We start from the raw sequence: 25,858 nt of genomic DNA on the forward strand, positions 1-25,858 counted from the left end.
CAATACTGATGTCAACACAGAGGAAAATAAAGGTTAAAACAACTGCTGGACAATACTGATGTCAACGTCTAACGTAATTATATGGCAATATCACGGACGTTATTATACATGTATTTATGTAAAAGCGTTAAATGTTACAAAACCAACAATTCGCATCATGATGATACCTCAAAATATTAAGAATGTGCTCTTCCATTAAGGTGCTTTAGTTTTGCAAAGCTGCTGGACACCAAACCTTTTTATAAAAATGGCTTACTGACAGTCCATCAACCACGAGGGAACGGATCCTGCATTCTTAAATCTATTTAATTATAATTATATAAATTGTTAATGACATTAATTTTGTCGTTCATAATATTTCGTTCACGCTCAATAGCCTTACCATTTGCACTATTGTCACTCAATAATTGTCCCAAAGCACGCACATATAGTTTTAACCACACGTTTAGGCATAAATGTCAATGATTTGGTTATAACGTCATCTTTTGAGAGAAAGAAGCCGGGACAAGATGATTTACATAAAAGATCATTTATACCTTTTGTCAAAATTGCAGCGATTTTTGCAAAAAACAATTTGACAATATACCTATTTGACTATTTTGCAACCCTCTTCTAGGTTAAAGCGTCAGTCGTAGCCCCTGCCACTTGGAATAATATTTATTACTTCTCGAGACTGTTTTTTTGTTGTTGTTATCATCACATATTCGTTTTATATAACTGAAATAAATATATCGTATTGAATCGTATAAAAACGGCGTTTCGCAAAGTTGACGCGTTAACCTATAGAAAACGGTTTGATATTTTAATACATTGAATCTCTCTCTCTCTCTCTCTCTCTCTCTCTCTCTCTCTCTCTCTCTCTCTCTCAAAAGATGATGCTATTACCAAATCGTTGACATTTAAGCCTAAACGTGTGGTCAAAACTGTAAATTTGCGTGCTGTGAGGCAAAATGTAAGGATATTGGATATTGAGCGTGAACGATTCTGAACGACAAAATTAATGTCATTAACAGTTTTAAAACAATTTATAGTTATAAATATATTCAAGTATGCATGATCCTATCCGCGGTTGTTGGACTGTCTGTCAGTAAGTCATTTTCATTAAAAGAAAGTGTCCAGCAGCTTTGCTGCATTTTCTTGATATTTGAGTCAATCCGTAAATTCCCGGGTTACCATTTTAAGAAGGACTACACTGGGGCCTGTTCGTTTATGCGGAACAACCGGTTAGACCGTTAATAAATGTAACAATATCGGGAATAAATCCTGGCGGACCTGCAAATATTCCTGCAGGCCTTGTAAAGCTTTCTCAATGCTCGCCTGAAAGCAGCATCAGATTACTAGGTCCGACCTTATTTATTAAATGAACAACTGAGGTCCGATCGGTTTGACCGATTAAACGAAAACGTCCTGATTTACAAGTCGCCAACTCGTATAATTATTTTTATCCAATCGTTGCTCTTGCTTTCCGACTTCCTGTTACCTTAGCGCCATATTGAAATCTTTGTTTTGACATGCGACAGATTCAGACTTGATCTGTTTCGTTTGTAGTTAGCGTTTTGATTACAGCAAGATAAAAGTGAAGGTAAGAACAAATTATTAGAAATTAAAAAATACAGTATATGCTGATTTTGTCGATTAATGAGGTTGATCCTCAAATTTTAGCTGTGCAGTGTTATGACAGCTCTCCCAGTCTCGTGCCGTGGGGACACTGTTGCCAGTACGGCTAGACCTTCGGTACTTTGTTGTAATATCACCTTATTCCGAAATCGTCTGCATATTTCCACCATACCATTTTGACAACTTCCATGTTTTGTAATTCCCAAGTCTACCTTAGCTAAAAGGTCACTTTTTATATCAACTCGCCTAAATCAGTTACTGCAACAGCAGCAAATCTGGCGTGTTATTAGACCGAGATTCCTCTGGCCCCGTACACCAAGCTTGACATTTTGACAGATATAGTCAAATGTGACTATGTTGTAGGACCAACAAACCATTACCTGATAAGATTACTGGTCATATTTATCTCGCCCACTTTGATAATAGTGTGGACCAAACATGTGAGTTGGTGAAATTAAAGGTTATTTTCATTATTTTTTTCAATGCCTCCGCTAGGAGTCGAACATGGAACCTCTGGCTTACTAGTCTAACAATCTACTGAATGAGCTAAAGAGCAAATCTCCCTAGCCGAGTCGGTAGGAAGTGGTTAATATTTTACCACGGTGACATACTCACCCTCCAGGAAATAACTTGTCCCGAGTTTCCCAGGGTAATTGGCGATTCTTGTGAAAGTATCGCTGCGTATATTTGTCAAATCTCCCAGGTCCCTACGTGGACGCCAATGTAACAGAAGTCATTATTTTTCAATGCCTCTGCCAGGAGTCTAACCCGGAACCTCTGGCTTACTATAGTATAACGCTTTACCGAATGAGTTAAAGAGAAAATCTTCCTAGCCGAGTCGGAAGGAAGCGACTAGTATATTACCAGGGCGACAATTGATTTGGTGAAATTCCATCGTTGCATTTTCTCCCTATAAACATGTATCCCTTATTAAGTAAAAAAAATATAGTGTATATATCTTTCCTATATGGCAAATATCAATCACATGTTCCCGAAGATGAGCATTGTAAAGATGCTGATTCTGACCTCAGGTGTGCTTCCCGAAGATAATTGGTACAGAAATGTTAATATTTCCTTCTAACCATCAGCTACAGGGAATAAAGGTGATGCTAGTACAAAAATTGAATGAATATACAACAAAGTCACTGAAATTAAGTTATTAGAGAACAAACTTTTGTTTCACTCGCCACTTTGTCCAGCAATATTTTTAATGTACACAAAAAAAATTGCAATCGCAATTCACTCATTTGTTTATATACGTCTTATATATTAATATGTATGGTCATATTTGACTTTATAGCCAAACCTACCTATATATATGGCTAGACTAACCAGTGCTCCAGTATCTGTAAATTATAACTTCATCCCCTCCAAATGTCCAATATCGGTATTGATGGAGTAGAATAGAATAATCAGAGAACAACATTTGTTCAATTTCATGTTGTGCACAAATCACCGATCGACTACATTCTCCATGAAGCCCGTTACATCCCCTCTGAATGTCCCATTCATTTCAAAAAGCATGTACATTGTATAGTTTGATGTAACAGGTTTCATAATTGTTATAAACTAGAAAGTCATGTTTGTAATATTATGTGTAATGTATACTGAACTTACATTGTCAGGGTTGGTGATCATACCTCATATATTCCTGTTTACAACAAGAATAAACATGGACAAGAAAAACTGGCTTAGTAAACAGCAAAAATATTTGGATTAAAAGTATGCTTTTTGAAAGCATACTCACCTATTTAGTTCACATCAGCAGTGGTACACAGAATGTTTTCCTCGGTATAATTTCTTGTTAATGTAACAAACTATACCAATTTTTTACTGTCACCAATATTTATAGCTTACAGCACAATCACACAGTAAAGAAAATACAAGTTCATTCTGTCAATAGATTAAAACATCTAACATAGGATTGCATTTCTGCTAGGCTGATGCCCAGAGCTAGAAGATTTTATGTCAGGGCTAGTGTAAATTTTGACTATTTACCGTTAATATATATAGCTCAGCTAGGCTTGAATAATTTCGCAAAAACTGTTTTATTGTGGGCCAGTACATATTGTACTTCATTAATGAAAATAAAAATATTTCAGTTCCAGAGTCCAAGCAAAATACGAGAGAATAGTTTCAATGTGTTGGAATTTTTACTACCTGAAGTTGCCTGCCTACACAGGCAATATTTCTTTATTTTGACAAATTGACATGAACAAATCCTAACCTGAAATTGACATGAATTTCAGGTCAAATTCAAGTTAAATTTAGGTCAATTTTAACTCAGTTGAAATTTTCATGTCACTTTGAAGTCAATTTTTGAACTGAAATTGACAAATTGACCTGAAAATCTTATCTTAAATTGACTTGAACTCGACATCAACAAGTCATCAACAAGTCTTGTCTGTGTAATTAGATGTACATACATTTTAGAGTTATTCAAGAAAACTGTCAAAAATACTATTTGTCCAATTCACTGATGATTGGCCGTGGTTCTTAATTGTTTTGAGTTCAATTAAGATATTGTCACATCACCTTTGTCCATGATTGATTGCCTGTATGTAACACATCAATGAAGATCTAAAGTAAATTTATTAATAATGTTGATCAGGTTTCCACTCTATGGAGAGATAGACTACAAGGTCAGAGGTCACAATGAGTTTGCGCCCAAGGCCTGTCACAGCAACAGTCACCAAACCAAAATGGATGGAGCCACAAGTTTTTCGACCTCGTTCTTTATCCTTGGACTCGGGCGGGTCTACTGCATCCTTGACCTCTGTTCTAGACCACGATAGCTACATCAGTCCAAGTCCGAGTGATGACGAGGAGGACTGGACCTATGACAAGGAAAACTGTGGAAGGAGTGCGGAGAATGAAGTAAAGGGAGACAATAACAAAGAGCACTGTATAGATAGAAAGGCCCCTGAAAGGTAAATACTACTGATATCTCAATCAAAGGGAGACATTAACAAAGCACTATATAGATAGAAAGGCCACTGAAAGGTAAACACTTCTGATATCTCAATCAAAGGGAGACAATATCAAAGGGAGACAATAACAAAGAGCACTATATAAATAGAAAGGCCATTGAAAGGTAAATACTACTGATATCTAAATCAAAGGGAGACAATAACAAAGAGCACTATATAGATAGAAAGGCCATTGAAAGGTAAAGACTACTGACATCTCAATCAAAGGGAGACAATTACAAAGCACTATATAGATAGAAAGGCCATTGAAAGGTAAAGACTACTGACATCTCAATCAAAGGGAGACAATAACAAAGCACTATATAGATAGAAATGCCATTGAAAGGTAAATACTACTGACATCTCAATCAAAGGGAGACAATTACAAAGCCCTATATAGATAGAAAGGCCATTGAAAGGTAAATACTACTGACATCTCAATCAAAGGGAGACAATATCAAAGGGATACAATAACAAAGAGCACTTTATAGATAGTAAAGCCATTGAAAGGTAAATACTACTGATATCTCAATCAAACGGAGACATTAACAAAGCACTATATAGATAGAAAGGCCACTGAAAGGTAAATACTATTGATATCTCAATCAAAGGGAGACAATAACAAAACAATTTATAGATAGAAAGGCCATTGAAAGTTAAATACGAAAGAAATCTCAATCAAAGGGAGACAATATCAAAGGGAGCCAATAACAAAGAGCACTTTATAGATAGTAAGGCCATTGAAAGGTAAATACTACTGATATCTAAATCAAAGGGAGACAATAACAAAGAGCACTATATAAATAGAAAGGCCATTGAAAGGTAAATACTACTGACATCTCAATCAAAGGGAGACAATTACAAAGAGCACTATATAGATAGAAAGGCCACTGAAAGGTAAATACTACTGATATCTCAATCAAACGGAGACATTAACAAAGCACTATATAGATAGAAAGGCCACTGAAAGGTAAATACTACTGATATCTCAATCAAACGGAGACATTAACAAAGCACTATATAGATAGAAAGGCCACTGAAAGGTAAACACTACTGATATATCAATCAAAGGGAGACAATATCAAAGGGAGACAATAACAAAGAGCACTATATAAATAGAAAGGCCATTGAAAGGTAAATACTACTGATATCTCAATCAAAGGGAGGCAATAACAAAGCACTATATAGATAGAAAGGCCACTGAAAGGTAAACACTTCTGATATCTCAATCAAAGGGAGACAATATCAAAGGGATACAATAACAAAGAGCACTTTATAGATAGTAAAGCCATTGAAAGGTAAATACTACTGATATCTCAATCAAACGGAGACATTAACAAAGCACTATATAGATAGAAAGGCCACTGAAAGGTAAATACTACTGATATCTCAATCAAAGGGAGACAATAACAAAGCAATTTATAGATAGAAAGGCCATTGAAAGTTAAATACGACTGACATCTCAATCAAAGGGAGACAATATCAAAGGGAGACAATAACAAAGAGCACTTTATAGATAGTAAGGCCATTGAAAGGTAAATACTACTGATATCTCAATCAAAGGCAAACAGATCACAGCTCTGTCAGGTTTCCTATCGCATCATAAATGGCATGCTTAGTTTTCTTTTGGTTATTTTCTTGACTGACCAAATAAACCACGTTAATGTATGTAGTTAATTGTTGACAGAAAAAGACATTGCTATGAAACTTGGTCATTTGTGTGTGATATTTTTCCCAAAGTCGAAAGGAACAGGCCAAGTAGAAATGATGTAGAAAAATCTGTCATCATTTTTTGTCAGAAAACAGCTGTTAACATATATACACAACATGTTTACAACAAACAGTAGCTTATCTAACCTTAATTAAGTGTTGTTTACCAGTATTTTAGTATCTAGATCCATCACATTCATGTAGCTGGTATCAGTTAATGTACTAGTATCTGTTAGACAGATTATCATCGTAACTCCGGTACAATGTCCTGTCGTTATCAGCCTGAATGTACATTTTTGATGTCTGTTGAGAAATGAAAACATTCAAACTTGCTGGATAGTTTGCATTGGTTTTATAAATGTATGCTGACATTTCTGTTGTGTTATAAAAATTGATCGATAAAAGAGTATAAGATTGAGAATGAATTTTCAAAATGAAAAGGGGCTTCAACACGAGGCTCTGCTGAGTGTTTGACAACTTTAGAATATTCCCCGAGGGTTGAGATTCCCCTATCTCACTCACAAGGGGGTGAATGATTCTTTTTCTCGTACCCTGTTCTCCCATTGTGTATCATATATACACAATGTAATGATAACGTTACATGCTAAATTCAGGGTTGACATGGCATTGATGTATTGTTGATGTGACGTCATTGTTTTGTTGAAGTGAGGTCATACCATTGTTTGACAAGGAAATCTCACACTGGTAAAAGTGTGGATACACCTGTCCAGGGTAAGAGAAAGATCATGTCAGCTCACCGTCTACAGTTCTCTATAATGATCTTAAGTGTAGGCACTCTGTTTGAAACTGTGTCTATATTTGTACACTGTACAAGTCAGTAGGGGTATGTCGGGGGGAGACGCAAATATATACAGTTCTCTATATTGATCTTTATTGTAGGCATGCTGTAGGAAACTGTATCTATATCTGTACATTGCATATGAACATGTATATTTACAAGTCAGTAGGGGTGGGCAAGGGGAGACACGAGTCAGAAGGGGTTAGTCAGGTGAAACACAATTATATACAGTGCTATATGTACATGGTATGAGTCAGTAGGGGTGGGTCAGGGGGAGACACAAATATATACAGTGCTGTATGTACATGGTATAAGTCAGTAGGGTAGGGTCAGGGGGAAACACAAATACATACAGTGCTGTATGTACATGGTACAAGTCAATAGGGGTGGGTCAGGGGGAAACACAAATACATACAGCGCTGTATATACATGGTATGAGTCAGTAGGGGTGGGTCAGGGGGAAACACAAATACATACAGTGCTGTATGTACATAGTACAAGTCAATAGGGGTGGGTCAGGGGGAGACACAAATATATACAGTGCTGTGTGTACATGGTATAAGTCAGTAGGGGTGGGTCAGGGGGAGACACAAATACATACAGTGCTGTATGTATCTGATACAAGTCAATAGGGGTGGGTCAGGGGGAGACACAAATATATACATTGCTGTGTGTACATGGTTTAAGTCAGTAGGGGTGGGTCAGGGGGAGACACAAATACATACAGTGCTGTATGTACATAGTACGAGTCAATAGGGGTGGGTCAGGGGGAGACACAAATATATACATTGCTGTGTGTAGATGGTATAAGTCAGTAGGGGTGGGTCAGGGGGAAACACAAATACATACAGTGCTGTATGTACATGGTACAAATCAATAGGGGTGGGTCAGGGGGAGACACAAATATATACATTGCTGTGTGTACATGGTATAAGTCAGTAGGGGTGGGTCAGGGGGAGACACAAATACATACAGTGCTGTATGTATGTGATACAAGTCAATAGGGGTGGGTCAGGGGGAGACACAAATATATACAGTGCTGTATGTACATGGTATAAGTCAGTAGGGGTGGGTCAGGGGGAGACCCAAATACATACAGTGCTGTATGTATGTGATACAAGTCAATAGGGGTGGGTCAGGGGGAAACACAAATACATACAGTGCTGGATGTACATGGTATAAGTCAGTAGGGGTGGGTCAGGGTGAGACACAAATACATACAGTGCTGTATGTACATGGTATGAGTCAGTAGGGGTGGGTCAGGGGGAGACACAAATACATACAGTGCTGTATGTACGTGGTATGAGTCAGTAGGGGTGGGTCGGGGGAGACACAAATATACACAGTATTGTATGTACATGGTATGCATGATTACACAAATATATACCGTTCTATATGAACACTGTACAAGTCAGTAGGGGTGGGTCAAGGAGAGGCACTAATATATACAGTACTTGTGTATACTATACAAATCAATATCCTAGGCTAAACTCTAACCAAAAATGCAATTAATCACAATGACACTTCATGGTCCTGAACAGGATAGGATAGTTGATTGGAAATCCAAGATGGCCACTGTGACCTTCATGTTGCTCCGACATTTTCGACTAATTCTCAGTTTAACTAGAACAACTTCAACCAACTACGGTATACTGTTCCTCAGTTATCACCCTGACCAAATGTTGTTTCAACCTTCATCCTTGGCACAACAAGAAATCAGTTATCACCTCCAAGGTCCCGAGTTTGTAGAAACAAGTATCAACTTCTATATCGTTCAGATATCAAAAGAAACACTGGTGAGCATTACAATATGATTGGCCCCTTATTATTTTATATTCTGTTTATTTAAAATACAGTACAAACATATGTTTCTGGCAATTTTTTCCAGGAAATTGGCAGAGTATGATGAAAGTACATATACAGAAGTGACAGAAAGTGAGAACAGTCCTGAAGGTAAACTGTCTCCCTGGGAAAAATGGCTTATCTCTAAGACAAAATCAGAACGCAAGTCACGTAAACAGAAGGTTCTAGAAAAGAAAGAACAAAAACAGAAACAAGAGGAGGAGAAACTCACCAAAGAAAAAGACAAAGAGAAAATAGAAGAAAATCGTCGAAAATGGTTAGCAGAAAAACAAGAGAGAGCAAAGCTACGCAGAAAAATGGAACATCAACGAGTGAAAATGGAGGAAAGACTTAAAACTGAACAGGAGAGAGACATTGCTGAAAAAGCTGAAAAAGAGTTTAAAAAGTGGAAGGTAGAGAAAAAGAAGGCTGAGCGGGAAAAAGAACAGAAAGAACGACAGAAACAACAGGAGAAGGAGCAGAAGCAGGTAGAAAAACAGAAAAAAGCGGAAGATAAATACAAGGAATGGTGTCTAAAGGCTGCCAACAGGCCTAAGTCCGTCCCCAACAGCTTCGGCTACACCTCTGGTAAACTCACAGGTGAGTACTATGTAAGATAAACCTTTGGTAATTTACAGGTGATCGATGTAGTAGCTATATATAGTGTGTCAGATAACCTTTGGTAAATTACTGGTGAGTACTATGTAAGATAAACCTTTGGTAAATTACAGGTGAGTAGTGTTTACAGGTGAGTAGTGTGTCAGATAAACCTTTGGTAAATTACAGGTGAGTAGTGTGTCAGATAACCTTCTAGGGGCTGCCGTGGCTGAGTGGTCAAGGCATTAGGTCGGTGGTTTTTCTTTGGACACTCTGGTTTTCCTCCACCACCAAAACATGGCATGCACTTAAATGACCATAGCTATAAATAGGACGTAACGTTAACACACAAACCAAACCAGGTAAACTTCTGGTACACTCACAGGTTATTATTGTATCAGATAACCCTCTGGTAACCATACAATAGCCCTCTGGTAACCATACATTTATGCCACCAATAACAGAAAACCATAGCCCTCTAGATCTGGTAACCATACATTTATGCCACCAGTAACAGAAAACCATATCCCTCTGGTAACCATACATTTATGCCGCCAGTTACAGGAAATACATTCTATGTGCTAGCACAGGCTAGGCTAGAAATCAGAATAATCTAACAAGTTTCAGGTTAGTTTGGACTCGTAATAGATTACATGATGCTTAATGTGGGTGACCCATTCTCACCTTTCATGTTATTTCAACAACTCATATGATCAGTGTAGAAGTAGTGTTACGGATGTACATGGCTGTACTAGTTGTGTAGCGCAAATGGACTAGGTCGATCGCTGGGGACCGGGTAGCTCATTTTATAGAGGATCCATCCAGAGTTCAAATGGTGGACTGGCTGTGCACTTTTTCGCTCCTATAATATAATTGATGCCTGTGACTAACCCTTGTTTCAAGTACTGGCTGAATGCTTGGAATAGGGATACCCAAACCTGGATTGTAATTTAAGTGTTGTCTTCAGGGGTGAAAGTAAGAAAATGGAGGGAGGAATGTAGCGGAACTTGACTGGGGTCGATTGCTGGAAACCTGTAAGGTAACTCGGTAGGTACAACATATGTCCGTCAATGGTTCAGAGGCTCCTTGATATGAAGCCTGGCCTAGTCATGCATTTTCCCACTCCAATTACAATTGTACATAGTAAGGCAAGATAAAACCTGAGAAATCTTGATTTGAAAGTAGTATACACACCCTATTGAACTAGATTATACAAATATCAGGATGAACATTTTTAAGTTATGAAAACACAACAAAATTTTGTTATAACTTTGTACTGGTTGTTTGCGATTCCTTTTTATGATACAACAATAAAAAATTGTGTCAATATCAAATTTAAAAATACTGAAAATCAAAGTGGAACCCATCTTTAAATTAGCCTGATCACATCTCAGGTGTGTTACTTCAGGATACAGATGATGTGTTAATGTTCCTTAGTGTGATTATTCATCCTTTTAGCTAGATCTGATCCAATCAAAGTCAGGTAATTATACATGTGTTGGGTCAGAGTTGGAAGTTTTCCAGTTAATTTGTTTATAATTCAAACTTAATCTTGTTGAATATTTTGTACATGTTCACTTTATAACGTTTAAGTTGTTCACAGTAATACAATGTATGCAGTTGACATTTTGTTCAGTTCTGATTATCTATCATGAGTATATCATGTATGCCTGAAAGTAGCAGTCCAATCCCATCATGGTTTCATCTGATTTGTGCATCCATCTGTCTTTAAATCTGTGGACAATTGTGTTTCTGATCTTTAGGTATGTACAATGTATGTCTAACGTGATTTTTACAAAACTTAATTAATACTATTTAGAGAGGGGCATTAAAGTTGTTATGATATGCCAGGGATTTATAAGGGTATGTTTCATATTTATGATAAAGGATGATCCTTCCAAAGTTGGAAAAATGATTGACAGAAATACTCGGCATACTCGAAATTTAGAATACGTCAAAGTATATGTATAATATAATTAAAATGAAAGATATGGTCAGAATGTACAATGAATGATACATGCTAGCCAGAAGGCAGATTTTGCATAATTTTAATTGCCTGAGCTAATGCCTTCCTAAGTGTAAGAAGTACATTTTCACTACACTTAACATCTATTTCCCCCAGGTGTCAGCTGGCAAGCATGCAGACCTGTGCACCTTTGATAATATACATTGTGTTCATAAAAGAAACTCCAATATTTTAAGATTGTCTTTAGCCCTATATATCCTTTATAAATATATGATCTATTTAAGACTGTCTGTGTTCTTTAAATATATGATTTATTTTAGATATGCATGTCTGTATCCTAACAATTAAGATATACAATATATACTAATTAAAGAATCAAGTGTTTTAGCAAATGTCTTATAAATAATTTGTTAAACACCACAGTTTGACAATAGTTTGTTGAACACCACAGTTTGACAATAGTTTGTTAAACACCACAGTTTCACTTTAAGACACAGCTTTATGGAACTGTTTACAGATTCGTTCTAAATGAAGAGAATAGGATTTTTTCTGGTACAATTCAGGTACAGATACAAACTGTTAAAGTAGTGTTTCATAAATATTGAACAATAACACAAGTACAAGTACTGGGTAACATTAAAAACGAAGTTTGATGATTCAAAGTTGGGTTTTTTCTTCAGAAATTGATGGAACTTGATCCTAATTTGCACTGAAAATGAGCTGAAAGTGACTGTTAAATGATGTTAAACGTACTGGTATTTATTACTAAGGTGATCGTGGTTTCAATCATAGATAAATTAGTACACAGGTTTGGTGCTGAACATCTATTTTATTGCTGTAGATCTGTGCATATGATATAATATAGAGATATTTTAAAGTTTTGTAAAAATGACTTGACAATTCATTTAACATTAATAAATATTTCAACAAAAAATAGATGATATCCATTTCAAACTTGTAAAAATATATATAAATAATTCACATTAAAGATGACTGCACAATGTCCATTTTATTGCGATATTGACATGTTTCAGCTTGCTGCCATCTTTACTGTGAGTTGTATAATTAATTTGTTCTGTACCAATGAATTTCACTGTCCAGAGACTGTAGAACTTTTACAAGTACACAGAAACAGGCATTGTATCTCATTTCCTCTGTATTTGATACAAATGGAACTATATAACTTTGAGATGCACAGACAGTAAAATTGCTGAAGTGTCTGTGACAGTACAAGTTACATGTAGAGGTTATATGACAGCAGTATTCATTCCCTTTATCATCCTAAGACACTAGTGTGGTAGTAAAAGCCAGAGAACCACTTTTTTATCACTTATCACACACATTTTGAACAAAAAATGGGATTTAATTGAACAATTTTGATTTAACAATCAACAAATTGTGAATTAATGTAGTCCTTCGAATTCATGTTCTTTTTCCTTTTGAAACTTTAATGTTGATAAACACTTGCCTGGATGGGACATGAAAACTGTTAGATCTGTGACCTACACAGATGAGAACCATCAAAACTTTTATATCATCAAAGATAAAAGTTTGATATTAATTTCTTTGTCCTATTTCCTTAAAAGGCCATGTTACCTTATATGGTTTATTGTACATTTTTTCAAGTCCAATTTTGCTTCCACATTAGCTCATTCACCCCTGAAATTTCATAATGAACTATTCCAACCTTTGAATTGGAAGAGTTCAAATGGGTCTTCAGGGGTGAATGAGAGATGTGCATGAGAGATACTGTAAGATTCATCCAATGTCATCACTGTATGTAGTGTGAACTATTAATTATCCAATGTTAATATCTGTTCAAAGTCTATTCCATCTCCTGTTGACCTTGATCTTGTTCACTCTGCCCTGTTTCCATTTGGCCTTGACCTTCCTCTACTATCTGGGGGAGACAACTCTGTAGTGTCTCAATGTCACTGGGATTCTCTTTGTAATAGGCAGCAACTTTCAGTTTCTAAGTGGAAAAACATGATAATACTGATGAGCAATTGTGATATAAATAACTATATAAGTTTATGATATATTGTACAAAGCAGGCCCTTCCTTAATTTGTTGTTGTTATATGATGTAGATCAGGCTGGATTATCAATTATCCTTTGAGCCACCTTCAAGCTGAGAATGAACTAAGGTCTCTTTGTCTATAGAAAATTAAGTTAAGTTTCTCTTATAAATTCACAGAGATTAAGTTTCAGCTGAAGTCTATTGGAGTTTCAGTTGAAGTTTTTGTTACTTTTGAGTCAGTTGATGTTTATTAAGTTTCAACTGAAGTCTGTAATTTGTTACAAGCAAATCAAGATATGTTAACAATTTTAAGTCTGAATGGAGTATAAAGTTTGATTTTAGGTCTCTATTTTAAGTCAGTAGGAGATGAAGATTGACTCTAAGCGAAGGTGATACGTAAGACTTTGAAAGTAATGAATAATGAAATACTTACTGCATCTTTGACTTTAATGTTGGAACCGTTTTCTGTGAGGATTTGGGCAAGATCTTCTGACAGAGCCATGGTGTAGTGTAAAGGTGTACGGTACATCTAGAGGGTAGGACAGTTATAACATTTATCAACTTCATTTGGCTGTACAGTAAAATATGGTGAGATACATTTGTATTTAATATCTTCTTTAAACAAAATTTACAGGCAGTCATATTCTCCAGCCATATGGAATATTATACTGACTCTACCAGGTTAGAAGATTGTATGTACTATTATCACTAAAAATCTGTCGGGTCGTATGAAAGTTGTTCTTTGAAGTCTTCAAACTTACATTATCTCTAGCTTTGAGTGTTTCTGGGAAGTTCGTGGCGAGGTACCGGACGACATCTGATTGGTTGGCAAGTACAGCTATGTGTAAGGGGCCGCGTCCGTATTTGTCTCTGGCCGTTACGATTTGTCGCTGCTCCAATGCTTGTTGTAGTTCACTGACTACACCAGTCTGGGCCGCCCTCAGCACCCCCAACATCTTCTCCTGTGTCAACAGATCAATAGGTAGCAGTGAAAAGTACATCCCACTCATTTCGTCCAAATAAGAGCTTTAAAAACTAATGTAGGATTATAACAATTGGCAAGTAGCTGTTTTGGAGGAAGTGATTCTTTTTTTATTGTATTGTGATGGGGTCAACTTTGAGGTCTTGTTAAGTTCAAGGTCAATTTCAATGTATTTTGCTATTATTAGTATGTAATGAAGACCAAACATGTGCACGTACATCTTTTTTCAAATGTATTGCGACGAGATCAATTAAACTTCAACTTTGAGAGCTGGTCAGGATCAAATTTCAACATATGATAATATGGGTGAATGCTGCAGGTCATGTGGGCCTTTTGCTGATGAATAAATAGCTTTGTTACCAGGATTTACCTGAAAGTCTGGAACTGAGTCAATAAACTTAGTGATGCCCTCTGATTGCTCCTTGGCCTTGACGCTTTGTAACACAACCTCCCATTGGTCATAACCATCCAATAAGAGCTTCTCTAACTCTGCAAACTTCTCATTCTCGACAAGACTCTGTACAAACTCATCTGAAACATTCATAGAACTTTTAAGTTTTGAATTGAAATACATGTTAAACAAAACATACATAAGATACAATGTATAACATTTTGAGTAGTAGATATGTTATAACAATATCCAATGGAATCACAATTACACTGTATTCTAATAAGTCTTACCTATAGTGTCAACATGATGCTGGAGCCCTTTTTCTGCAGCTAGCTCCCGAGGGGTCTGGTTATCCCCGTTCCTCTCAGCTAAACTGTATCCCATGTTAAGCACTGACATCAGGGTCGAATCTGTGGGAGAACAATGTCACGAACAAGTTGATATAAAATCAATTTGTAGAATTTATTCAAGGACATTCAAAACTAGTATTAGACTATTTGTGTTGACTGATGTGCAGCTGCCATTATCGTTATTAAGTCTTAGTCCATTCATGTTCCATCTCCCAAACATTTCTCCCTTCAGCTCGATCCACACTGTCAAATTATCCATCTACATGTCCTCCCTCAACTCTACCTCTCCATCAAATCGTTTATCAGTCACTGCAGCTTGGTCTTCTCTTATAAGTCTTGTCTCACAGCCTCTCCACCTACAATCCTCTCTTTTTCCCATCACTCACTTAGAGGTTCAGTCATTCTCTTCCTCCTTTCCCACTTTCATCTTCCCTCCCACACACCCCTAGCTACTGCCTCTTCTATTAGCTGTCTCCACCCCTTCACAAACTCAGAGGTTCAGTCATTCTCTTCCTCCTTTCCCACTACACTCTTCCTTTCCACACACCCCTATAGCTACTCAACTCCTCTTCCATTGCCTTTCTCCAAGCCTTCATGATCACTTACCTGGCGTTGAAGCCAGTCTGTGTAGCTCGGTCTGTCCTGTAAAGTCTTTCTCCCTGCCTCGTTCTGCATCTTCCTCCCCTTCCTCCTCCTTCAATGTTTCCAGGTTAGGTCTCTGAGCTAGGGCAGCCTCCTTTGCTCTGTAGAAAATCATCCCATGCAATCATATCAAATCATCCTTACATTATAAAATCAGACTGTCTAAAATGGCATCTTAATGAAATTACGTCATTGATTTTGTTTCTTTTTATAAAAATACAGATAGATCTTTCAAACAAGTTGCCCACTCTCTTGCTCTCCATGACAACATTCCCTGTATTATTCTCAACCATCCCTCTACCTGGCATGTCAATTATCGCTGCATTCCTTCTTCAGTGACGTTTATATTACCTCATGCAGCTCCTTCATGCTATAAACCTAGTATCACATGTTCCTCCACCCTCACACTTACTTCCTCTGTAAATCTTCTTGCTCCCTCTTCCGCCGTTCCTCTTCCTCTTTTTCCGCCTTTTCCCTTGCCTCTTCCTCCATCTGTCTTTGTTCCTCCAGTCTCTTTTCTTTCCTCTGTTGCGCTTTTATCATCTCAGCCTCCTCTTCCCCCAACTGTTTGGCTTCTGCCAGTTGCTATGACATCAGATTTTGTATACATTGTTATAATTGTCCGTTCTGATTCGGTCAGTATTCCCGAATGTAAACCCTAACAAACGAGGGTGTGTTGGTTGTACCTCCATTCTATAACTAAATATAGTAGCTTGACAATGATATATACCCCCAAATTTAAATCTGATGGGGGACAATGATCACTCTTAATTCTATAAGTTATATTCAGTTACAAATCCTGGCAATTACATGACATGTTAGGGAAGGAACAACTTTTTGTTTGGCGAGCTGAAATGAGTTGAGGTCTCTAAACATTCATTATATATATATATAATGACACAGTAAGTGATAATGTAAAGAATCTATGAGACTATTGAATAGAACATTGTACTACATTGTAACCATGTTGTTGTTAAATCTTATTCTACAGTTCCAGATGCCTTTTATGGTAAGTATAACCAACATATATACATATATCTATACCTTATAACTGTTCTCTGTTTATAGTGCTAGTGGCTAGTTAAACTCCCGTACTCAGGGAAAATAACTGGTTTGTACTCCAGTACATGGGCAATTCTAGACAAAATAACCAGCTGTGTTTGTGAATAAGAAACTGTTCTTATTTTGAATTTATATCTAATAATCGATTCCGTGCTTATGTCAGCAAGAACGTGGTTATCTGTAGATCCAGATGTAATTTGGCTTCCTTTTAATTAACTGTGTTGTCTGTCAAGGTTTGGGGAAGTGATGCTTTTATAACTATAGACTTTATAACCCAACTGTTTGTATTTCATTCCTGGTGAATTGAGAAAAAATGGTGTTCATTTGATGAAATATATCATGTTTGTAAAAATGGATATTAAGATCATGCTTACCATTTAAAAGGCGGAGGTAGCTCACATTGTTAATTTACAATTTTGTATATTTGCAGAGTAAAAAGTTGTCACTTTATCTATAGCTAAAGACAAACAAAATTAAATTAAATTGTATAATTTATGTCTGAACATTTTATTTTCAAAAGCTTTAGAATTTTGGTTTGTAGTATAAATTTATATATAGTCATGAAATGTTCATCATATCAATTTATCAAAACTATCATGATGTGCACAAATTAAACAACATTCATTCAATATAATCTGACACCATTTAACAAAAAAGTTCTTTTCTGCCGAGTTTCACTTGATTGTGGAAATTTTTTAGAGTATTAAATGGTCATGATCAGAGATTTTTGTTTAGAGGTAGTTGTTAGCATGTACATGTTCTCATCAGCTGGTTGTCTAACCCTTTCACCACTGTAGACCATAATGGACTCATCCAGATCATAGCAATTGGAAGAGTTTACTAATGTTACATAGGGGTGAAAGTTGGTCTGTACTGGCCTGGTTGTTCAGGCCCTACTTACTCACCTGTTTATGGTGGTCAGAGTTGGCCTTGTATTTGTAGAGCCAATTAGCCAAGTATTCTATTGGGTCATTTGGTCGACATGTTGCGATCTCGGCTAGAGCCAAGGTGAGAGCGCCCCCTAGATGTTCTGCGGCATACTTCCCGTCAATAGTGGCAGGAGGTGGGGCTGTAATGCGGGGACCCATTGTTGGGGCCACATATGGTTTCTGTATAGCTGCAGGATTGGTGGAAGTTTGCTGTTGCTGTTGCATGCTGGGAAATAAAGATATGGATATAATTATGTCGGCTTCAAGATGATTCAGTAATATTTTAATTCAAGGTACTGCGTTAAAACTCTACATTGCTAGTTTTGACCTCTGAGTTTCTCCCTGGTGAACCTGCGGCATGTTGTAGCATATGAGCTGTTCATCTTCCGTTAAAGTTTTCATTTAAATGACTACTACTACAGAACTGCTGGAGCAAATTTAACTAAATTTGGTATGGAACATTCCTGAGTCAAGCTTCTGTTTAAATAAATTCAAAGGGTGCACTACCCCCTGGGGTTAGATTAGTTGGGGCTTAATAGAAGAAATAGAGGCTATTAAAATCTTACAAGCAGGGAGAGTTTTTTCTACCACTGGTATTTGGTATGACAGATCTCTTTGCCAATAAGATTTATTATTGTATTTAATGAAGGATTTGTCCCAAGGTTCATCAGCAAATGAGAGTTTGGATCCTTTAGGGGAAGTTAAGATACATCTCTAAAAGGCCTGTAGAATTTGGCTAAATAATACATGCAACATCGTAAGATTGACATCATTTAAATAACACTGGTTTACTTGAGTTCAAACAGGTGTTATAGAATGAAAGCTGACTTTACAGATGTAGGAAATATAGGAATTACAGGAACTTTTGCTATAACAAAGCATAAAGTCTAGTAACTGCACAGGTTCACAAAATCATTTTATTTATTCATTTAATATTGCTGGATGTTCTTTAAAACTTTTGTCGGTAAACGTCGGGTTTTACTGTATAAAAGTCTAAAGCTTGAACCAATAAAATACAGCATTTTCATCGATCAGTGGTTACAGGTTAACTTTGAATAAGTTTGTTAAGCCCATGTGATATTTCATTTCCACCTATATCCAATTATAATAACAATCCTTGTGAAACCATGGCCACATACGGTGAGAATTTAACAATCAATTAACCAGCCAGGGATCACATACAACAAAATATAGATTTTTACCTTACAATTATGTGTATTGCTAAGCTCATTTAAACAGCTTTAAACATGAAGGAAAATCAACTTTAGAATGAAAATAAGATCCACACAATAACATGTTATTACTCCGGTGTAGTATATAGATAATTGATTTAAAAGTCAATGGGGAATGTTTGTTGTAATTACGCGAGTTAAGTCGTTATAGAATCTAACATCCTGTCTAGACTGGCCCCCTGTTGATACAGGACAATATTGGTCAGGTAATAGGTATTCTAGTTGTGGTTCTAATATAATATAAATCAATTATTACATTAATGGTACTGGCTTCAGACTGCTGTGTACTAGGACTACTACAAGTGTATGCTAGCCTATTCTACATACAAGGTAGTCTTTACTCATGATCAGGTTGGGTAAGCTTTCAACCATGAGGCATTTTCAGTGTTTGCACAGCAATGAATTCAAATTTCCAAGCATAATTTCTGTTCTACACTTTAATAATAGAGAGTACTTATCAATTGACAAGAGAGAAAAAAATTACAGTGAGGAAAAGATGAAAGGTTTTCATTCTTTAAGTTTAATAATTTGGATGTATATATATTCAGTATTCGTGGTGCCATTGTAGCCAATGTCTTCCTCAAGCTGAAGCACAACCGTTCAGTATTAAAATTTAAAATTCACAATTTATTATTTATATTAACACATGTGTTAATGTCATGCAAGTGATATCAGGGTTTGTACATTGAAGACACGCTGATACTGTCACAACCTGTGGATGGGAGGTTATACATGTATATACAGATATATAGAGTGATTACCAGTGACTTTGTGGTCTAATCCTTTATAAAAACAGTTAACATTGTTGACATTTAACACATATTTACAGGTACATGTACTTGTATTGAATTATGTATGTGAACAATATATCCAACAGTGGTAACTGCCGAGTAGAATCACTTCATCACGATCATCATCATCATCATCATCATTAGTCTTTTATTCAAACAAAATATATGGTCATATTATCCTAAATACTAAGTGCTACGACACATTTATCCCTTGCACAGTGACTTAATGACAAATGATGCCTATGATAGATTACAGGTACCAAATACCTGGGGTTTACCTGTATCTATAAAGGTCCACTTACCTTATGGTAAAGGGGGTATCAATCTGTCTTAGATTAAACACAAGCCTCTTAATTTCCTAGCAGTGCTGATATGTCTTGAGCCTGTCCAATCACATCGCTGTCGTATGGTAGGAGCAGGGCCTACTCATGCTTGTCCTGGCCGTCGCTAGGTACACTGTTTACGTTGACAACAGTGCTGTCGTTGGAGCAGATCGAGAGTAAGAGTTACTGTCGTTGGTGGGTTTATCATGCTAGGTTAGCTTGGTCCCAGGATAAATGTTCGGGTTTGAAATAGAATACACTGAAGATTCCAGTTCAATTAGCATGCACAATGTAAGGCTGAGTAAAATGAAGATAAGTTAAATGTGAGAAGTGTAGGGAGACATAGGTTTGGTTGGATTTAAAAGATGACAATGCTTTCACTCCACAGTAATGGTGATCCCTATTTAGTATTTGTCAATAGAATCTGGTATAGAAATACAGGTGTAACGTGGCATTGACAGTAGTGCAGTCTCAATAGATGGCTGTTTTTAGAACCTTCAATGTGTGAACAGGAATATATTAGATTGCTGGGGTCACTTTTTGTGTGTGATATATGTGTAAAGTGTATATATATACATGTAGGTAATGTGTATGTAACTGAAAGTCTACACTTTCCAACAAAAACCCTTTCACTAATGAAGCCCTAATTTAAAACAGGAATTCAAAAGACTTCCCTCTGATGACAAACCCTTGTATTTAGGGATTTTAGGTTTTGGATTGACCTCATTCCTGTAGGAACTCTATCCAAATCAGAGATTTATAACGATAGTCCGATATCTATCATTATAAATCTTTGATTTAGATAGAGTTCCTACAGGATTGAGGATTGACCTACTCTAAATTAACCCCAGTGTCATATAATGTATTCGCAATACACTGATATAAGTTTGCTAATTGATGACCTTCATAGAATATTAAAATAAAATAAGTTGATATAAGACATTGTGAAGTTTTATATTCTATAAATTCAGAATATTTTATAAAAAGTCTGTCAGGGAAGCCGTGGTCTCAAAGTTGATTTTGTGAGAGAATAAGTTGGTGAAACAGTTAACCCTGGAACACAAGAAGCTTGTACATGCAGTTAACCCGCACTCTACCAGGTCTAGATCTCTTTATAAGTACATCACTGTAATAGTCATACTTGACTCAATATACACATAATAACATGTGATTGCCCTCCTTAATAAAACAATGAGTATACCAAAATTTGGTGCACATCCCTAGGAAGAGGAAAATACATACATGCATTCGAAAAATGTAGAATGCTGAAGACTGTACTATATAAGTTAACTCTCATTGTATACTGTACAGATCTAGAGTGGCATATGTTGATAGGTCTCTGACAAAAACCTTGTATGTATAAAAGCAAAAAATACAAATAAATATTAAACTTGGCTTCTCAATATTGACTTTTTAACTGTGTTTATGGCTTGAGAAGTGTGGAAATGAATTGAAATAGTCGTTTATTATTCTAAAATGTGGGTCTGTTATAAGTGTTAGTAAATTGTATATATACTACATGTATATGTATTAATGGTTCAAGGTTTCAGTGAATTTCACTAACACTTTTTTTTCCTTAGCAACATCTTAAATATATCTATGTACAATTTGTTCCTTAATTTCCCTAGCACTGGTATTATATAGCTGTCTGTAGAAAACAATCCCTTTCGCTGCCTAAAATGACCATAGCTGTTGATAGGATGTTAAAACCTTGACAGCCAACCTTTCACTACCAATATAAATATATATATATATACATGTATCTGTATGCACTACATATTCCTATTTACCTCAGTTACAGTACTCTGTAAAGTAACTCTCTATGTATACATATTGTTCCTATATTACCCAACAACAGTATATAACAGTTCCTTTTCCCCCTAGTAACAGTATATATAACTCTCTATGTATACATATTGTTCCTGTATTACCCAACAACGGTATATAACAGTTCCTTTTTCCCCTAGTAACAGTATATATAACAATCTATGTATACATATTGTTACTATATTACCCAACAACAGTATATAACAGTTCATTTTCCCCCTAGTAACAGTATATATAGCTCTCTATGTATTCATATTGTTACTATATTACCCAACAACAGTATATAACAGTTCCTTTTCCCCCTAGTAACAGTATATATATAACTCTCTATGTATACATATTGTTCCTATATTACCCAACAACAGTATATAACAGTTCAATCCCCCCTAGTAACAGTATATATAGCTCTCTATGTATACATATTGTTCCTGTATTACCCAACAAGGCTATATAACAGTTCCTTTTCCCCCTAGTTACAGTATATATAGCTCTCTATGTATACATATTGTTACTATATTACCCAACAACAGTATATAACAGTTCATTTTCCCCCTAGTAACAGCATATGTATATAACTCTCTATGTATACATATTGTTACTGTATTACCCAACAACGGTATATAACAGTTCCTTTTCCCCCTAGTAACAGTATATATATAACTCTCTATGTATACATATTGTTCCTATATTACCCAACAACAGTATATAACAGTTCATTTTCCCCCTAGTAACAGTATATATATAGCTCTCTATGTATACATATTGTTACTATATTACCCAACAACGGTATATAACAGTTCCTTTTCCCCCTAGTAACAGTATATATAGCTCTCTATGTATACATATTGTTCCTATATTACCCAACAACGGTATATAACAGTTCAATCCCCCCTAGTAACAGTATATATAACTCTCTATGTATACATATTGTTCCTGTATTACCCAACAACGGTATATAACAGTTCCTTTTTCCCCTAGTAACAGTATATATAACAATCTATGTATACATATTGTTACTATATTACCCAACAACAGTATATAACAGTTCATTTTCCCCCTAGTAACAGAATATATAACTTTATATACAAAATGTTCCTTTCTCACCTTGTAACAGTATATATAACTTTATATACAAAATGTTCCTATTCCTGTAGAATTATTTCTTTTTCCTCAGCAAGAAAATAACTGTTTGTACGTTTTCTCAGAATTGTTTTTTCAATAAAATGTTCCTTTTTCCTAGCAGCAGTAGTTATACCTGTATGTACAAAATTTACAACAGTACATTCAAAAGTCATTAATTAGTAAAAGACACTTAACAATTAAGTGTCTTGTTAGTGTCTCTATTGAAAAAGAAAATGTACCAAAAGTTCATTTATTTTAAATTATATAATTTTTCTATCACCAGAACATTCTCTTCATGTTTGTGTTGTTCCAGGTTACCATGACACCAGTGCCTACCCTCCCCCCTCGTTCTACAACCCTCTACCCTGGCACCACAACCCTGTCCCAAAACAGAAGACAGACAAGAACAAAATAAAGACGAAACCAAGCAAGGCAAAGAACTATGTATGGAACCCTAGCAAGTACTTCTGAGGAGGATAAAGCATGGATAGACGTTTTATACTGTGAATGTGTCTGACTAGTTCAAGTGTCAATGTACAGAGCCTATCATCAAGTGGGGCCAATATCACAAACCGCACCATATTGTACAATTTCAGAGATAAAAGATCTTAATTTTAGTAGATTTTTTTTATATAATTACAAAATAAAATGTATCATTTATTTCAATAAAAAACACAATTTATTTTGGTGGATACATATGTATCTACTGTTTAATTTTCATTTTTCAATTTTGGCTTTAACTGGAATGTGCCTGAAAATTTGGATACACTATCCTATGTGTTTGTGTCCTGACACAAGGTCTTGTTTCATAAATTGTAAAATCTATGATATAAGAGACATAGTCCATGTGATCAGTCTGAATGAAAATAATTGTATATTTATTTCAATAGCCCAATTGCTAGACGATTGTAGTACTGCAAGCTGAGTCAGCGAAAATATGCTTAAAAAAAACATGTGTATAAATGTTTTGTAATTAATAATTCATTTGTATTGTTAGACTTTTTTATTTATGGAGAAAAGTTTGTGTGTGGGTTTTTTTTCGCCCTTTAAAGTTAGATCTACATAAGAATAGCGTAGAAGTAGGTTTCCAGTAAGTAGGGTCAGTGAAGTGTTGATAACGTAAAAATGTCGCTGTCAGTGACACCTATCCGTCCAGTTTAGCTAAACCATTGTTTATATGTTGTAGCTATAAACCATTGTTTATATATTGTAACTAAACCATTGTTTATATATTGGAACTAAACCATTGTTTATATATTGTAACTAAACCATTGTTTATATATTGGAACTAAACCATTGTTTATATATTGTAGCTAAACCATTGTATATGAATTGATACTGTCATGTTTTGGCTGTTCTGTTTTTCTATCCTTTTTGTATGAAGACATTTTGTAGCAAGACTTGAATCTCCTCATCACTTGGCATATCTGATGTCAAGGGAGGTAAATCTTGTTTTACTGAGATATTACAGTATGTGTATTCTATAAGGACATTTGTTTTATTCATTTCTTCATTTGGATTTTTAAATTAAAATGGCTTAATTTTAATTTTGAAAATCATACTTGATTTTAATTTATAAAACATTACAAATCCAGTTTAGGATCATTGTTCTGTTAAATTTTTCAACAAATTACTGATATTTTTTCATTTTTCTTATTTAGAAAAAAAAATGATTTTCAGTAAAGATACCATTTGCTGGAATCAGCAGTTTATTTGGGGCACTTATAAGGAAATTTTTGAAAAATTAATCAATTCAAACATAATTCTTCAACTGCACCCTTGATTGCTGAAATGTTTTATTTACAAACTTACAAAGAGAGAAAAAAACATCCTAATTGAGTGTTGTTGATTTTGTTTAAAAAACACGGAAATAGATTGATTCGTTTCTAGTCTTGAATCCAGAGTATAGATTAGATAATAGACAAAATTCAGCATTGTACATGGCTTAAATGGTGTGATTGAAAATTAAATTATTGATTTCCTGGTCATGTATAATTATTTGTATGTGTAAATGCGTTTGTGACCACAGCTAGAAGATAAAAAGTTGTTAGAGGTTAAAAGCTTATTATCTGTGATATGGGTTTATTCAAATGCAGAATAAAATGTCATCTCTTGTCTTTTTCATGTTCTGCCTGTATGTGTTGGGGTTGGACAGAGTTGTCTTCAGTGACAAATATAAAATATAAAGAAAACTGATTCCAACTGGTTTCCCAGTGTTACATTATAGCTGGTCCAAACCGGGTTAATCTTGTGTTGTCAAATTCTTGCAATTTTTAGGTCACCTGAGACAAAGTCTCAAGTGACCTATTGCGATCGCCTTTTGTCCGTCGTCGTCAGTCGTCCGTTGTGCGTACGTAAACAATTTACATTTTCGACTTCTTCTGCAAAACCCCTGAACCAATTTCAATGAAATTTTGCAGGGACCTTCCATGGACAAAGGTCAACAAAAAGAGTAGCCGGTTTAGTCCCAAGCCCCCAGGGGCCTGAGGGGCGGGGCCAAAAAGGGTCAAATTGACTAAAGTTTCAAAAATCTTCTTCTCCAAAACCCCTGAACCAATTTCAATGAAATTTTGCAAGAACCTTCCATGGACAAAGGTCAACAAAAAGAGTAGCCGGTTTAGTCCCAAGCCCCCAGGGGCCTGAGGGGCGGGGCCAAAAAGGGTCAAATTGACTAAAATTTCAAAAATC

The 25,858-nt window shown here is 35.7% G+C and overlaps 2 protein-coding genes across 6 annotated transcripts; one reads left to right on the forward strand and one right to left on the reverse strand.

Annotated features, from left to right (window-relative positions):
• The first annotated feature begins 1,481 nt into the window (after positions 1-1,481).
• Positions 1,482-24,413, forward strand: LOC110449724 (coiled-coil domain-containing protein 34-like). Of its 5 annotated transcripts, XR_002462884.1 has the most exons (6): positions 1,482-1,582; positions 4,229-4,547; positions 8,984-9,537; positions 10,502-10,581; positions 10,993-11,017; positions 23,484-23,550. XR_002462884.1 is itself a non-coding variant. In XM_021496772.1 (5 exons), exons 2-5 carry the CDS (start codon positions 4,273-4,275, stop codon positions 23,639-23,641), a joined length of 1,005 nt encoding a protein of 334 aa, XP_021352447.1. In that variant the 5' UTR covers positions 1,482-1,582; positions 4,229-4,272; the 3' UTR covers positions 23,642-24,413. The 5 variants fall into 5 exon arrangements, 4 of the variants coding, with proteins under 4 accessions (XP_021352447.1, XP_021352450.1, XP_021352449.1 ...); XM_021496772.1 differs by lacking the exons at positions 10,502-10,581; positions 10,993-11,017 and adding an exon at positions 16,876-16,893 and having other exon boundaries at positions 23,484-24,413; XM_021496775.1 differs by lacking the exon at positions 10,502-10,581 and having other exon boundaries at positions 23,484-23,576.
• On the reverse strand, positions 12,310-20,866 carry LOC110449723 (GRB10-interacting GYF protein 2-like). The gene is made up of 9 exons (XM_021496771.1): positions 20,201-20,866; positions 17,852-18,101; positions 16,297-16,469; positions 15,849-15,985; positions 15,183-15,302; positions 14,872-15,032; positions 14,281-14,481; positions 13,953-14,048; positions 12,310-13,472 (listed from the first exon to the last, which is right to left on the reverse strand). Exons 2-9 carry the CDS (start codon positions 18,098-18,100, stop codon positions 13,326-13,328), a joined length of 1,284 nt encoding a protein of 427 aa, XP_021352446.1. The 5' UTR covers position 18,101; positions 20,201-20,866; the 3' UTR covers positions 12,310-13,325.
• Positions 24,414-25,858: the final 1,445 nt, after the last annotated feature.

Source organism: Mizuhopecten yessoensis, unplaced genomic scaffold (genome assembly GCF_002113885.1).
Source record: "Mizuhopecten yessoensis strain PY_sf001 unplaced genomic scaffold, ASM211388v2 scaffold4805, whole genome shotgun sequence".
Taxonomy (NCBI): domain Eukaryota; kingdom Metazoa; phylum Mollusca; class Bivalvia; order Pectinida; family Pectinidae; genus Mizuhopecten; species Mizuhopecten yessoensis.

Coding starts and splice junctions, on each gene's coding strand:
- LOC110449724 (XM_021496772.1), top strand. CDS start 4,273: ATGAGTTTGCGCCCAAGGCCTGTCACAGCAACAGTCACCAAACCAAAA. Junction 4,548..8,983: donor GATAGAAAGGCCCCTGAAAG/GTAAATACTACT, acceptor AATTTTTTCCAG/GAAATTGGCAGAGTATGATG.
- LOC110449723 (XM_021496771.1), bottom strand. CDS start 18,100: ATGCAACAGCAACAGCAAACTTCCACCAATCCTGCAGCTATACAGAAA. Junction 16,470..17,851: donor ACTCTGACCACCATAAACAG/GTGAGTAAGTAG, acceptor CTGATGTCATAG/CAACTGGCAGAAGCCAAACA. Junction 14,049..14,280: donor CACTCAAAGCTAGAGATAAT/GTAAGTTTGAAG, acceptor CCTACCCTCTAG/ATGTACCGTACACCTTTACA.